At 56.2% G+C, this 13,707-nt stretch overlaps 1 protein-coding gene across 1 annotated transcript; it reads right to left on the reverse strand.

Annotated features, from left to right (window-relative positions):
• Positions 1-2,276: 2,276 nt before the first annotated feature.
• BAK1 (BCL2 antagonist/killer 1) lies at positions 2,277-11,284 on the reverse strand. The gene is made up of 6 exons (XM_030965851.1): positions 11,156-11,284; positions 7,748-7,835; positions 5,813-5,948; positions 5,592-5,735; positions 3,296-3,476; positions 2,277-2,577 (listed from the first exon to the last, which is right to left on the reverse strand). The coding sequence occupies exons 2-6, from the start codon at positions 7,803-7,805 to the stop codon at positions 2,473-2,475; spliced, it is 624 nt and encodes a 207-aa protein (XP_030821711.1). The 5' UTR covers positions 7,806-7,835; positions 11,156-11,284; the 3' UTR covers positions 2,277-2,472.
• Between the last annotated feature and the right edge of the window lie 2,423 nt (positions 11,285-13,707).

The raw sequence follows: 13,707 nt of genomic DNA on the forward strand, positions 1-13,707 counted from the left end.
GGATCCTCCTGGATGAATTCTTCCTGGATTAATTCCTCCTGGATTAATTCGTCCTGGAGAAATCCTCCTGGATTAATTCCTCCTGGATAAATCTTCCTGGGTGAATTCCTCCTGGAGAAATCCTCCTGGATTAATTCCTCCTGCCAGCCCAGGAATTCTCTGTGCCCTGCACTCCCCTCCTGGGCAGCAAGAGGAAATCACCCCAAGCCCTTTTTCCTCCCTGGTTTGGGCTGGCAGGGCTGGGGCACAGCCCCAGTTCAGCCCTCCCAGCCCCAGTTCAGCATTCCCAGTCCCAGTTCAAGCATTTTTCCCCCCAGGAAAGTTGGGAGAGCTGAGAGCAGAGGGAGCAGAGGCACTGACATCCTGAGAGGCTCCTCCCTCTGCAAATCCCCTGAGAAAAACGGATAAAATGGAAATTTTCCTTTGTACAGCACCCATTGAAGAGTTCTCCCCTCTGTCCTGGGCTTCACTAAGGCTCAGTCCTTTCCCATAAATCTGAAAAAAAATCTCCTTTATGGCCTCACAGCTGCAAGGGGGAGTTTTAGCTGGGAAATGAGAATTAAATGAGCACCAAAAGCTCTCCCTGATCCTCTGGAGTTCCAGGACCGTGTCTGAAGTAGTGAACTAAAGCTGATTTTTATTTTTTTCCAAGTCCTGCTGGACACAACCCAAGCAGAGAACCGACGATGATTTGTCGATTAAGGAGGAAAAAGGGAAATAACGGCCGGTGGCTCGTACCCATCGTGGCCAAAAGGCTCCATCTGGTGGCGTTTGCACCCAAAAAGGAGCTGGGGAGGAGGGGGAAGCACGGATCGTACTGGTTAAACTGGTTCAGAGCAGAGGAAGGGCTTTAAACTCGAGTTAAAACTCGAGATTAAACTTCTCCCAAGCTGGGAGAAAAGGTGGCACCATGGGAATTTTGTGACGAGAAATGGACCTGCAAGGGGACAAAGCAGCTGGGGGGGGCACAAAATCTGAATTGTGGCCACAAAACCTGAAAATTGTGGCCACAAAACCTGAGCACAGCCAAGTTGTGCTGCCCTGCACAACCGAGCAGCAGCGGGAATAATGCAGCAAATATTTTAATGCTTTTCTCTTGAGCACATTCCCATCAGGGAAAAGGGATCCTGCAGGAACAGCCAGGAGCAAAATGCCAAGCTCGGATATGGAAGCAGGCTGAAAAAAGTTGGTTATTCTGTTAAAAAAAAAAAAAAAGAGGCAGGGACAGGAGAAATGGGAGAGTTAAAAAATGCAGGCTGGTCCTGCTCAGCCTGCAAGGGGGGGAGAGGGAGGGATCCTTCATCTGCAGCTTGGGCAGCGCAGGGAACACCCAGCTGGAATTCCCTGCTCTGCAGAAATCAGGGAGGTTTGTGGGAGAGAGGAGCTGGCTCCCCTCCTCACCCCAAAATCACTCAGGCATGGGTCAGGAACAGAACCAGGACAAATCCCTGCCCAGAGGAGCTTGGTCCCTGCTCCGGGGATGGGCTGAGCTCCAGTGGCTCCCAGTAAGAGCCAGGGAGCCCAGCTGGGGCAGGAGGAGGGCAGGGACACCGCCAGTCCTGGCACCCTCAGGTTTCAGTGCTGGGTGAGCTGCTGGTGCTCCCCAGGGAGCTGCAGGGCTCCAGCCAGGAGGGTTTTCATGGAAAAGGGGCGGGATTGTCCATGGAAAGGCTGGGAAAGGCTCAAAGTGCTGGGAAAGGCTCAAAGTGCTGGGAAAGGCTCAAAGTGCTGGGAAAGGCTCAAGCGCTGGGCTCAGGAGCAGCAGGAGGTGGAGCAGCCATGGCTGGGATCACCCTGGGGCACAGGGGTGGAGCTGTCAGTGATGGGGAGGGGGCTCTGCTCCCGCCCCAGGGGCACGGGAGCCAGCAGGGGCACACACTGCCATTGTCACACGCTGCCACTGGGGCACTGTGTGCCACATTGGCTTTGTCACACCCCTCTGCTCCTCCTGAGCAGCCAGGGGGACCAGGGATGTCCCATCCCAGAGATGCCCCTTCCCAGAAATGCCCCACCCCAGAGACACTCTATCCCAGAGATGCCTCATCCCAGAGATGTCCCATTCCATGCCCTGTCTCAGGGATGCCCCTTCCCAGGGATGCCCCATCCCAGAGACACCATATCCCAGAGATCTCCCATCCCAAAGATACCTCATCCCAGAAATGCCTCATCCCAGAGCCAAAGATGCCCCCTGTCCTATTCCAAAGATGCCCTGTCTCAGCGATGTTCCCTCCCAGAGACACCATATCCCAGAGATGTCCCCTCCCAGAGATGTCCCCTCCTCAGCACCTTTTTGAGGCATCAAACACAACCAAGCAGAGCCCCCCCTGTCCCCATTCCTCTCGTGGGGGTGCAGAGCCCCCAGGCCCTGCAGCAGGAGGCTCCCAGCCTCCAGCCATGCTCTCTCCTGGAGGTTCCTGGGGTCCCCCCTGTCCCGGGGGTGTGGGGCAGAGCAGGGGGTGCTCGGTGCCCCCCTCAGGGGGTGAGGAAGCGCCGCAGCACCAGGTGCCCCAGCACCACCACCGCGGCTGCCACCAGCAAGTACTTCACGTAAACATTGTCCAGGTTCTGCACGGCCTCCTGCCAGGGAGGGGACACGGGGGGGGTCAGTCCTGGCAGTGTCCTCGACCCCCAAACCTGAGCCCCTGACCCTCAATCCCTGACTCCTTCAGCTGCCCTAAACCCCCTGACCCCAAACCCTGCCCCATGCCCCCAAACCACCCCCTGCCTCCAAACTGTGCCCCCTGCCCACAAAGCTGCCCCCAAACCCTGCCATCTGCTTCCAAACCCTGCCCCCCAAAACTGCCCCCAAAGCTGCCCTCAAACCCTGCTGCCTGCCCCCAAAGCTGTCCATAAAGCTGCCCCAAGACTGTCCCCAAAACTACCCCCAAACCCTGCCCCAAACCTGCCTCAGAGCTGCCCCAAACCTGCCCCAAACCCTGCCCCAAACCTGCCCCAAACCTGCCTCAGAGCTGCCCCAAACCTGCCCCAAACCCTGCCCCAAACCTGCCTCAGAGCTGCCCCAAAGCTGCCCCAAACCTGCCCTCAAACCTGCCCCCAAACCTGCCTCAGAGCTGCCCCAAACCTGCCCCAAACCTGCCCCCAGAGCTGCCCCAAACCCTGCCCCAAACCTGCCCCAAACCTGCCTCAGAGCTGCCCCAAAGCTGCCCCAAACCTGCCCCAAACCTGCCCCAAACCTGCCCCCAGAGCTGCCCCAAACCTGCCCCAAACCCTGCCCCAAAGCTGCCCCCAAACCTGCCCCAAACCTGCCCCAAAATGTGTGCCCCGCCATGCTCACCCATCCTCCCTGCTGGGCGATCCAGCGGGCGATGCGGTGCTGCAGCATGAATTCCCCGACGTAGCGCGCGATGCGCCGCAGGAACCCGCTGACCCCGCACTGCCACACGTGCATGGCCAGGCGGTACCCGAAGGCCAGCAGGGCGATCACCCGGCCCCAGTTGATGCCACTCTCAAACAGGCTGCAAAAAAAGCCCAGGTGATGCCTGAATTCCTGCCCTGAGCCCCCAGCTCGGAGCTGGCCAGGCAGGGGAGCGCGAGCAGTGGGGTCAAGATTGAGGAAACGGCCCCAGATTGTACCAGGAAAAGCTTAGGTTGGATATTATTGGAATTTTTGTTCTGTGGAAGGGTTGTCCTGCCTTGGAATAGCTACCCAAGCTGGAGGATCTTGAGCAGGGCAGTCAAGATTGAGGAAATGGCCCCAGATTGTACCAGGAAAAGCTTAGGTTGGATATTGTTGGAATTTTTGTTCTGTGGAAGGGTTGTCCTGCCTTGGAACACGTGCCTACACCAGGGAATCTTGAGCAGTGCAGTCAAGATTGAAGAAACGGCCCCAGATTGTACCAGGAAAAGCATAGGTTGGATATTACTGGATTTTTTTTTCTCTAAAAGGGTTGGCCAGCCTGCACTGGGGAATCTTGAGCAGTGCTGTCAAGATTGAGGAAATGGCCCCAAAATTGTAGCAGGAAAAGCTTAGGTTGGATATTATTGGAATTTTTTTCCTCTGGAAGGGTTGGTCAAGCTGAAGGATCTTGAGCAAAACGATCAAGATCGAGGAAACAGCCCCAGATTGTAGCAGGAAAAGCTTAGGTTGGATATCATTGGAATTTTTTTCCTCTGGAAGGGTTGGCCGGCCTTGGAACAGCTGCCTACACGGGGGAATCTTGAGCAAAATGATCAGGATTGAGGACACATAGCTCCAAGTAGTACCAGGAAGAATTTAGTTTGGATATTTGGGAAAATCTTTTCTCTAGAAGGGTTGCCCAGCCTTGGAACAGCTGCCTACCCTGGGGAATCTTGAGCAGCGCAGCCAACATTGAGGAAATGGCTCCAGATTGTACCAGGAAAAGCTTAGGTTGGATATTATAGAAAATCTTTTCATGGGAGTTGAGAGAAGTGACTCAGAAATGGAGCCACGCTCAGAATTTTCCATGGGAATCCAAACATTCCTGGGAAAAATGCAGCTCCCCAGCAATTTGCAAATTTACCTGAGTGCAACAAGGGTTAATTTACCTGAGTGTGACCAGGACAGGGACAGAGGTTATTTAATTAACCTGAGTGTGACAAGGGTTAGTTTACCTGAGTGTGACAAGGACAGGGACAGAGGTTATTTAATTAACCTGAGTGTGACAAGGACAGGGACAGGGTTAATTTAATTTACCTGAATGTGACCAGGGGTTAATTTACCTGCGTGTGTTGCCGCCTCAGCCAGCGCGGCTGCCCGGGCAGGGGAGCAGGAAAAGGACAGAAAGGAAGGAGTTAAACACTGGAGAAAAGAAGGAATTAGACACAAACACCAAGCAGAGGGCACAGGGACAGGGCTGTCACAGCCAGAGGTGTTTGGAGGAGTGACAGGAGACCAGAGACCCATCCTGCCTGACCGGGGTGGGCATTTCCCTGCGGAGAGAACCCCTTGGTGCCTCCTCAATCCGAGCTTCCCTGGGAAGTCCTGGCAGGAAGGTTTCCAGGTCTGTGCCCTCACTCCTCACCCGTCACTGTGCTTTGGGTGTCACCTGCAGGCTTTGGGTGTCACCTGCAGGCTCTGGGTGTCACCTGCAGGCTCTGCCAGCCCGTGGAGCAGCCTCCATACCGAGGTGTCCATGAGGACCAGGTGGGGTGGGGACTCTGAGCCACCCGTGTGTGGCATCCTGCCCATGGCAGGGGTTGGACCGAGATGGTCTTCAGGGTCCCTCCAACCCAACCGTTCCATGATTCCATGATTTCTGTGACCATCCCACCTCCAACAGGGGCTGTTCCCTGGGATGTCCCAGCCTGGAGCAGGGGACAGCAGGAGCTGGTTGTGCCCCAGAGGGGGAGCTGGGACAGGCACGGGCTGGGTGTCCCAGGGACATCCCCTGAGGGACCCCAGGCAGCTGGGCAAGGATTGGGAGGGGACAATAATAGGAGCAGTGCAGACAGGCAGAAAACACAGGAATAACCCTGGGAAGCTCGCAGGGCTGGAGGGTGAACCTCAAACAGAGTGTGGGTTTAACCAACAGCACTGGCCACACCCGACCTCCCTTCCCTTCCCCTGCAGGGGGAACCCCCAGCCCAGCCCAGGAGCTCTGAGGCTTTACCTGGAGGCAATTTTGGTGAAGTGCTCATAGGCGTTGTGGCGGGTGGACTGCAGGCTCTCCAGCATGGTGCGGAACTCGGCGTCGTAGCGCCGGTAGATGTCATCCCCGATGATGGCCAGGCGCTGCCCCACCTGGCTCTCGGTGCTGCGGGGTGAGGAGGAGTCAGGCCGGGCTCCGGAGCTCGGCCTGGCTCAGGAGGAGGGGTAGGAGCAGGGATTTACCTCTGCAGGTCCTGCTGGATCTGCTCGATCTCGGGGTCGGGCGGCAGCTCCGTGCCGCGCTCCTGGCGCTCCTGCTGGTAGCGGTAGAAGGCGTAGCTGCTGAACACCTCCTCAGCCTCCTCTGCCACGCGGCCTTCTGCAGGGCCAGAGGGACACAGATCGGGCCATCCACCTCCACTCTCAGGTTTGGAAGAGGCCATTCCCACAGAACCTCCTCCAGACACACACATGGCCCCACAGAACCTCCTCCAGACACACACATTTGTCTTTGTCTCCACACAACGCTCTCCAGAACCACTTAAGTGTCCCTACACCCACAGAACCTTCTCTAGACCCACACATGTGTCTCTGCACCTTCACAACCCTCTCCAGACTCACATATGTCCCTGTCCCCACAGAACCATCTCCAGACCCACACATTTGTTCTCCATACAACCTTCTCCAGACCAACACGTGTATCCCTGTTCCCACACAACCCTCTCCAGAGCCACACAGGTGTCCCTACACCCACAGAACCTTCTCCAGACCCACACACGTGTCTCTGTCCCCTCACAACCCTCTCCAGAACACCTCCTCAGCCTCCTCCGCCACTCGGCCTTCTGCAGGGCCAGAGGGACACAGATCAGGCCATCTCTCTCCATTCTCAAGTTTGGAAGGGGCCATTCCCACAGAACCATCTCCAGACCCACACATTTGTCCTTGTCTCCATAGAACCCTCTCCAGACCCACATAGGTGTCCCTACACCCACAGTACCCTCTCCAGACCCACACATGGCCCCACAGAACCTTCTCCAGACCCACACATGACCCCGCAGAACCTTCTCCAGACCCACACATGTGTCTCTGCACCCTCACAACCCTCTCCAGGTCCTCCTGGCGCTCCTGCTTTCCCTGATTTCCCCTCTCTTTCACTTTCTGAGAGCTGTAATCTGTGACGTTCCAAGGGGAGAGCAAGAAAATGAAACCAACTGAGTCAGAGTTTCAGGGAGAGGAGGGCAAACACTCAGCCAGACACAAGAGGAAATCTCTGCACCAAAAAAAAAAAAAAATCCCTGGAGCTATTTTTAGGAACACCAGGACAGGAGGACACATTCCTCCTTCCCACAAGTGCTATTCCCATTGGGATTGTCTTGGGATCTCTCTCACCCAAGGGACCTGGATCAGGGTTTGCCTGGTGGCAAACAGTGCCAAGGGGAGGTTTGGAGCTGCTCAGGGATCTCTGGAAGGAAGGAACTGCTCCATGTCTGCTCTGTGTGTGATTTACCCTCCTCACCTGCCCAGCAGCACCAGAGTCACCGTGTCCCACCCTTCACCTGCTGGGGTGAGCTGAGGGTTTCTCCTGCCAGCCCCATTCCCAGTTTCACCCAGTAACCAGGGCAGGGCTGGGCTGGGCTCACATGGGGACAGTGGCCCTGCTCCCAGCTTGTCACCACTGCCCTGCCAGGGCACACAGGACCTGGTGTCACCCCAAGGCCACCCAGACTGCTGAGATCTGTGTTTTCCTCTGTGATTTCAATCCCAAACACCTCCCTCTCTCTCATGCTCAGGGAAGGAAATGCACAACACCAGACAGCTCCCAGCATTTTGTTCTCTCCGTGCCTCCAATCCCACCTTGCTGCCCACCCTGACCATCCAATGCCAAGCACACAATCCTTGGTTATTTTGGGTGGAAAAGAACCTCAAACCTCGCCCAGTTCCATCCCAGGAACACCTCCCTCTACACCAGGATGCTCCGAGCCCCCAGCATGTCCCAAAAGCTCTGAGCACCTCCCAGTTCAATCCAGCTCCTTACAGAGCTGATCTGTTACCCCTGCCTTGCAAAAAGCCCTGGAGACAGGAAATCCCATCTTGCCAAAGGAACACAGCAGGGAAATGAATTAAAAAATAAAGGTTTCAAGAGGAGGGGAGCACCCAGAGCACCCCAGAACCCTTTACCTGAGCTGAGGCTGTGGCTCCCCCGGCGTCTCTCATTCCCCTCATTCCCTGAGGCCATTGCAGAGAGATTTGGGGATGGCAGCTTCACCTGGAAGGGGGATGGAGATGATGAGTGCCTGGAGGAGCCCTGTGGTCCCTGACAGCCCGAGGATCAGATCCCTGTGCTTTTATCTCTTCCAGGGCTGGCTCCTCCCTTGCAGCACACTCATTCTGTACCCATAGGAGGGGTTGGAGTGGCTCCGCTATGACCTCCCTGGTTTCCCTTTCTACGAGGATCTCATTGCTGATGTAACTTCATTTTTTGTCCCTAAAAGTGACCTCACACCTAGCAGGGACTTCCCTACTGCTTCCAAAAGCTGTGGGCTGCACCAGCTCCTCCTCAGCCCAGACCACAGAGCTTTCTACAAGTCTGAAAAAAAATATTCCAGCAGCTCTGAGGCTTTCTGGCTGTGACTACACTGAGCTGCCTGATAATATCTTCATGAGATGAGCCCTGATTTCCTCCAGGGCTCCAATTTCCTCTAACTCCCCTTGTTCTTTACATTTCCCCTTTCAGAAAATAAGAAAATTAAATAAACGAGAACTAAACACAAAGCTCATCTTTTCCCTGAAGTTCACAGGTGTCCTAAACCTGCAGTTCAGGGCTCATCAGAGCTCCTTGAGGCCACAAAGTTCCTGTCAGGATTACTGGGATCAGGGCAGCTCCTTGCTGCTGTCTGACATTCCAGAGCATATTCCCAGCCCACACTTCCACAGGGCTGAGCTGGGGGCTTTCCTCATCTGCACCAAGCCTGAAACACAATTCCTGACACCCCAAAATTTAAATTGCATCCTGGACAAAAACAAAGAAGTGCTGGGTAGGGATAAATAACCACCCATGGGTATGGGAGAAGGGCACAAGGTAGCTCAAGCTCATGGCACCACACTGGAGATTGTTCAGAAGGAAAAAGAAATGGGAGGCAGGAAGTACAGCCCATGCAAAGCTGGGAAAATCACGAGGTCCTGCACAGCTGCCCAGGGGCCTGAGCCTGGTGAGCAGGAGGGAAATGCTGATTTTTCCTACACTCTGAGGATGGGAGGACAGGATTTCCCCCTTCCTCCCCAAACTCAAACATCCCCATCCAAGACAGAGCTGAGAATGCAGTGAGGATCATCGCTGAGACCAGGGGTAAATCCCTGGGGAGACCTGCTGGCCACTGGCCCAGATCAGCTGCAGAGCTGCCTCTCCTGGCTCTCAGAATCACAGAATTCCCTGCCCTGGGATGGTGCAGATCCTCTGGGATGGTGCAGATCCTTTGGGATGGTGCAGATCCTTTGGGATGGTGCAGATCCTCTGGGATGTGCAGATCCCCTGGATGGTGTCCATCCCCTGGGATGGTGCAGATCCCTGGGATGGTGTCCATCCCCTGGGATGGTGCAGATCTCTGGGATGGTGTCCATCCCCTGGGATGGTGCAGATCCCCTGGATGGTGTCCATCCTTTGGGATGTGCAGATCCCCTGGATGGTGTCCATGCTTTGGGATGTGCAGATGCCCTGGATGGTGCAGATCCTTTGGGATGGTGTCCATCCTTTGGGATGTGCAGATCCTCTGGGATGGTGTCCATCTCCTCCACTCAGGAGCGTCCTGTGCTTCCCCCTCTGCCATCCCAGCCCATGGCCGAGCCCACCTGCACTGGGAGGACTCAGAGCTGGTCCCAAGCTGGGAGCAGCTCCTTGGAGCTGTGGGAACAGTGGGGATCTCCTCTGTACCCTGCAGTGCCACTGCTCAGGTGGCACAGGATGCTGGGCAGGGTGTGAGTGCGCACAGCAAAGAGCTCAGGAGCCTCTGGAGCTTTTCCAGCTTGGCCTGTGGGGCAGAGGGCTGTGCCCACAGAGACCCAGGAGTGCCCAGGGCTGCTCAGGGGTGACAGGGCTGGCCAGGGGTGACAGGGACTTTTCCTGCTTGGGATGAGTGAGTGATGAGCGAGGACTTCCTGGAGCACAGGCTGCCTGTGCAGCACAGGAACCCAGAGGCAGACGACTCATGATTTTCAACTTGAGTTTCATTTCTGAAGCCCTGCATGGTCTTTTGTTTTCGGTTTCCTTCTGAGCCCTGGCAGCGCTGTTTCCTCTGTCACACGTGACGCTGCAGCCCTGTCTCTGGTGTCACCATCCTCTGCCGGCCCCAAATGCACATGTGGGCTCCCAGAAGAGTTCACTGCCCGTGTCTAGGGCTCAGAGTGCCTCAGGCCATCTTCTCCAGCTTCCAGAGCTGCTGCCCGTGCTCCTCCTGCTTCCCAGCTTCCCTGTTCCCGCTTTGTCACAGGAACAAGGGTGTGAACCAGGAGGTGACGCCCAAACACCCAGAGACAGCCTGGGGCTGCAGGAAATGAAAACCCTCCAAGGTCTGAGTCAGGGCTCGAGGGAGGGTGCCAGGGGAGCTGCAGGGTCTCATCCACCCTACGAGGGTCCTGTAGGAGGCTGCAAGGGGTTAAAGCAGCTGCAATCCCCATATCTGACCCCAGCCACGGGGCTCTGGAACCCCCTGACGTGTTATGAATGCCAGGAAATTGATGGAGCATCCCTTGGGATGAGCCTTGGCAGCGATCCCTCCAGGTCAGAGATCCCGCAGGATCCCTGACCCCATCCCTGCCCGGCCAGCGGGGCCAGAGCCGCTCCTGCCCCTGCCCTTGCCCAGGGCAGCAAAATTTGGCCAGTTTGGGGCCATTTGCCCAGTTCGGGGTTTGCCCAGTTCGGGGTTTGCACAGTTTGAGGGTTGCCCAGTTTGGTAGTTGCACAGTTCGGTGGTTGCCCAGTTTGAGGGTTGCCCAGTTCGGGGTTTGCACAGTTTGAGGGTTGCCCAGTTCGGGGTTTGCACGGTTTGGGGGTTGAACAGTTTGGGGGTTGCCCATTTCGGGGTCTGCCCACCCAGCATGGCCCCAGGGTGGGCACAGGACCCCCAGCATCCGCCCAGCCAAGGTCCCCCCAAGCCGTGCCCGGAGGTCCCGGCGGGGCCAGCACAGCCACACGCTCCGTGCCCGTGTCCGGGTCACCGCCCGGGCGTGGCGGGACTGGTGTCACCCGATCCCCAGCGGGGACAGCTCTGCCCACCGGTGTCCCCTGCCCTGAGCCCTTGGGGCCCTGTGACACTGATGCCGCGGACACTGTAACCCCCCGGCTGCGGAAAATTCGGTTAAACGAGGGAAAATTCCCTTTTTGGGGCAGCTAAATTCCGTCTTTGGGGCAGCGACCCGCCCGGAGCGCGACCTCCAGCCCTGGCTCGGGGGTTTCTCACTTTGTCCCTGTCACCCCTCCCACACCCCGCACTGCAGCTCCATCCGTGCCCATCTCGGCCGGGCCCGGGGAACGGGGATAACCCATCCCAGGAGAGTCTGGGGAGGGGGAAACGGGGGGAAAACGCCACTCACCGCGTCCCGGCGGGTCGGGATATCCCGGGAGCTACCGCATCCCTGCCGGGATCCGCTCCATCCCTCCGGCCGCTCCCTTCCTGCCTCCTGCCCGGGCAAAGGAAGCGCGCGGGGCCGAGGAGGAGGAGGGAAAAGAAGAAGAGGAAAAAAAAATCAAGTAGAAACCCAGCCCCAGTGACCATAGATAGAGCCGCGCTTTATTGAGATTTATTCAGCTCCCTCTAGAGGCACCAACCCCCGAGCTCCGGGGGATTTTTTTGGGGGGTTCTGGGGGTTCCTCGGGGGAAGCTGAAGCATCTCCCGGTCCCTGCGCGGCTCGGGGGGTGCCGGGTGCGGGGTTGGTACCGCACAGCCCGTGTCACCCCCGGAGATCCTCCCTCCCGGGCATCCTCGGCTCCTCCCGGGCTTCTCCAGGAGATTTTCCTTACGGCTGCGCCTTAAATTCCTCCTCTGCCAGGCTGAGAGCCCGGTTAAAGTAACAATTTGAGGGTTTATTTTTCCTGGGAGGGAACTTGTATCGATCCAGCAGGGAAAAAACCCCAAATCCCCGGTGGCAGAGGCGGCTCCCACCAAGCGCCTCAGGGAATTCGAAATCCGCGGAGATTTGGGGGAAATCGCAGCAGCTCGAGAGAGATTCAGCCCTGGAGGGTTCAGCAATCTGCCCCAGCTGCTTTTCCTCTCCTCGCTCCTTGGGACGCTGCCAGGGCCGCTGCTGGGGCTGGGAAATGCCAGATAAGCAGCGGAGCTTTGGGGCTGGGCAGAGCCTGAGTGCCGATTATCGCATCACCCGACCGGCAGGAGCGCTCCGAGGGATCTGCTCTGCCCCGGGATTCCTGCCTGGAATGGGTCCCTTGGCTTTGGAATATCTGGAATATGAGGATCCTCTCTCAGCCATTCCCGAGAGAAGTTCAATTCCCACAGAGGGAGGGGAGGTGACAGCTCGGGAGAGTCACTGTCCTTTTTTTTTGGGCTTGTTTTGGTCAGCAGGTGAAGGTGCAGGGCCTCCAAAAGCAGAGGTGTCCCCGGGGCAGAGGCGACATGAGCAGACAGCAAAGGGCTTCAGGTGAGGTGGGTGAGAGGATGGGGAGAGTGGGGGATGCTCTGAGGAGGGTCCCAGGCCTTGGAGAAGGTGAAAGGATGGAGAACCACAAGCAAAACTGATCCCAGCTCTGCCATGGCTCCCCAGGGGTGTCCTGGGAGTTCTTCCATCCCTCCCAGTTGAGGAGGGAATAACCTTGGGATGCTCTGAGGAGGGTCCCAGTGCCCCCAGGCTTTGGAAAAGGTGTAAGGATGGAAAACCAGGAACAAAACTGATCCCAGCTCCGCTGTGGTTCCCCAGGGGTGTCCTGGAGGTTCTTCCATCCCTCTCAGTTGATGAGGGAATAACCTTGGGACCTGCTGGTCAGCAGTGGGCAGCCCTTGGCTTTTGGGACTGCTTGGCCCATGGGTGCCAGGGCACATCTGCCCCGTGCCACGGAGCATTCCAGGAGCTCTGGGTGATGAAATGGCCCAGGGGAGAGGGAAGGGTGGGAGAGGAGGGAGAGGTTTTTTCCCAGCTCAGCTGCTGGTGTCAGTTCCATCAGAACAGAGCTGCTGGACACTGTCAGCACTGACATCATCCCTGCCCGGTTCTGTTTCCACTGCAGGCTCCTGCCCCGGGGAATGGGATGGGAAGGGAGGAGTCGCTCCTGAGCGGGGCTGCAGGGAGCCCTGCAAATCCCTGGGGTGTGCTGCTGCTCAGGAGCTGAGCCAGGACAGAAATTACCTGCCAGGGGCAGGGCCAGACAGGATTTCAGCAGAAATTCCTCCCTGTGAGGGTGGGCAGGCCCTGGCACAGGGTGCCCAGAGAAGCTGTGGCTGCCCCTGGGAGTGTCCAGGGCCAGGTTAGAGCAGCCGGGGACAGTGGAAGGTGTCCCTGCTGTGAAAAACGCCAATCAACTTGTTTTTAAAATTTTAAAAGTTTAATAGTAATAAAATGGTTATAAAAATAGTAATACAATTAGAGTAATAACAATTTGGACAAATTGAATTAGGACAATATGAGACAATAAAGACAAAGAGTTACGGACAGTCCGGGTACCTTTTTCTGGGCAGCATGAGCCCAAAAAAGGACCCATGGTTAACAGAGGATTAATCCTTAAAAACAACAGCCTGTTGCATATTCATACACCTCATCCATGATGCATAAATTCCATTCAAACACAGGATTCTGTCTGGTCATCTTCAACTTCTTCCTCTGAATCCTAACAGCACCTTCGAGGTGGGAAGAAGTTCGTTTCTTCTGATAAGAGGGCAATAAATTCTCTTTCTCTGAAAGATTTGGGTGTCCTGTGGCTGCTATCTCGCTGCAGGTCCTTTCTTTAAAAAAAGTATCTTACATAGCACAGTTTCTATTTTAACATTTTTTGTAACCTAAAACTATATTTAACACAGTACTTAAGAGAATTAATACAGCATTACTTCCTAAAACAACACATATAATATTCATTTTAATGTTTGCCAAAAGCCAATCATAAAATACACGCATTTTTTCACACCTGCCATGGCACTGG

The sequence above is a fragment of the Camarhynchus parvulus genome, chromosome 26 (genome assembly GCF_901933205.1).
Source record: "Camarhynchus parvulus chromosome 26, STF_HiC, whole genome shotgun sequence".
Classification (NCBI taxonomy): Eukaryota; Metazoa; Chordata; class Aves; order Passeriformes; family Thraupidae; genus Camarhynchus; species Camarhynchus parvulus.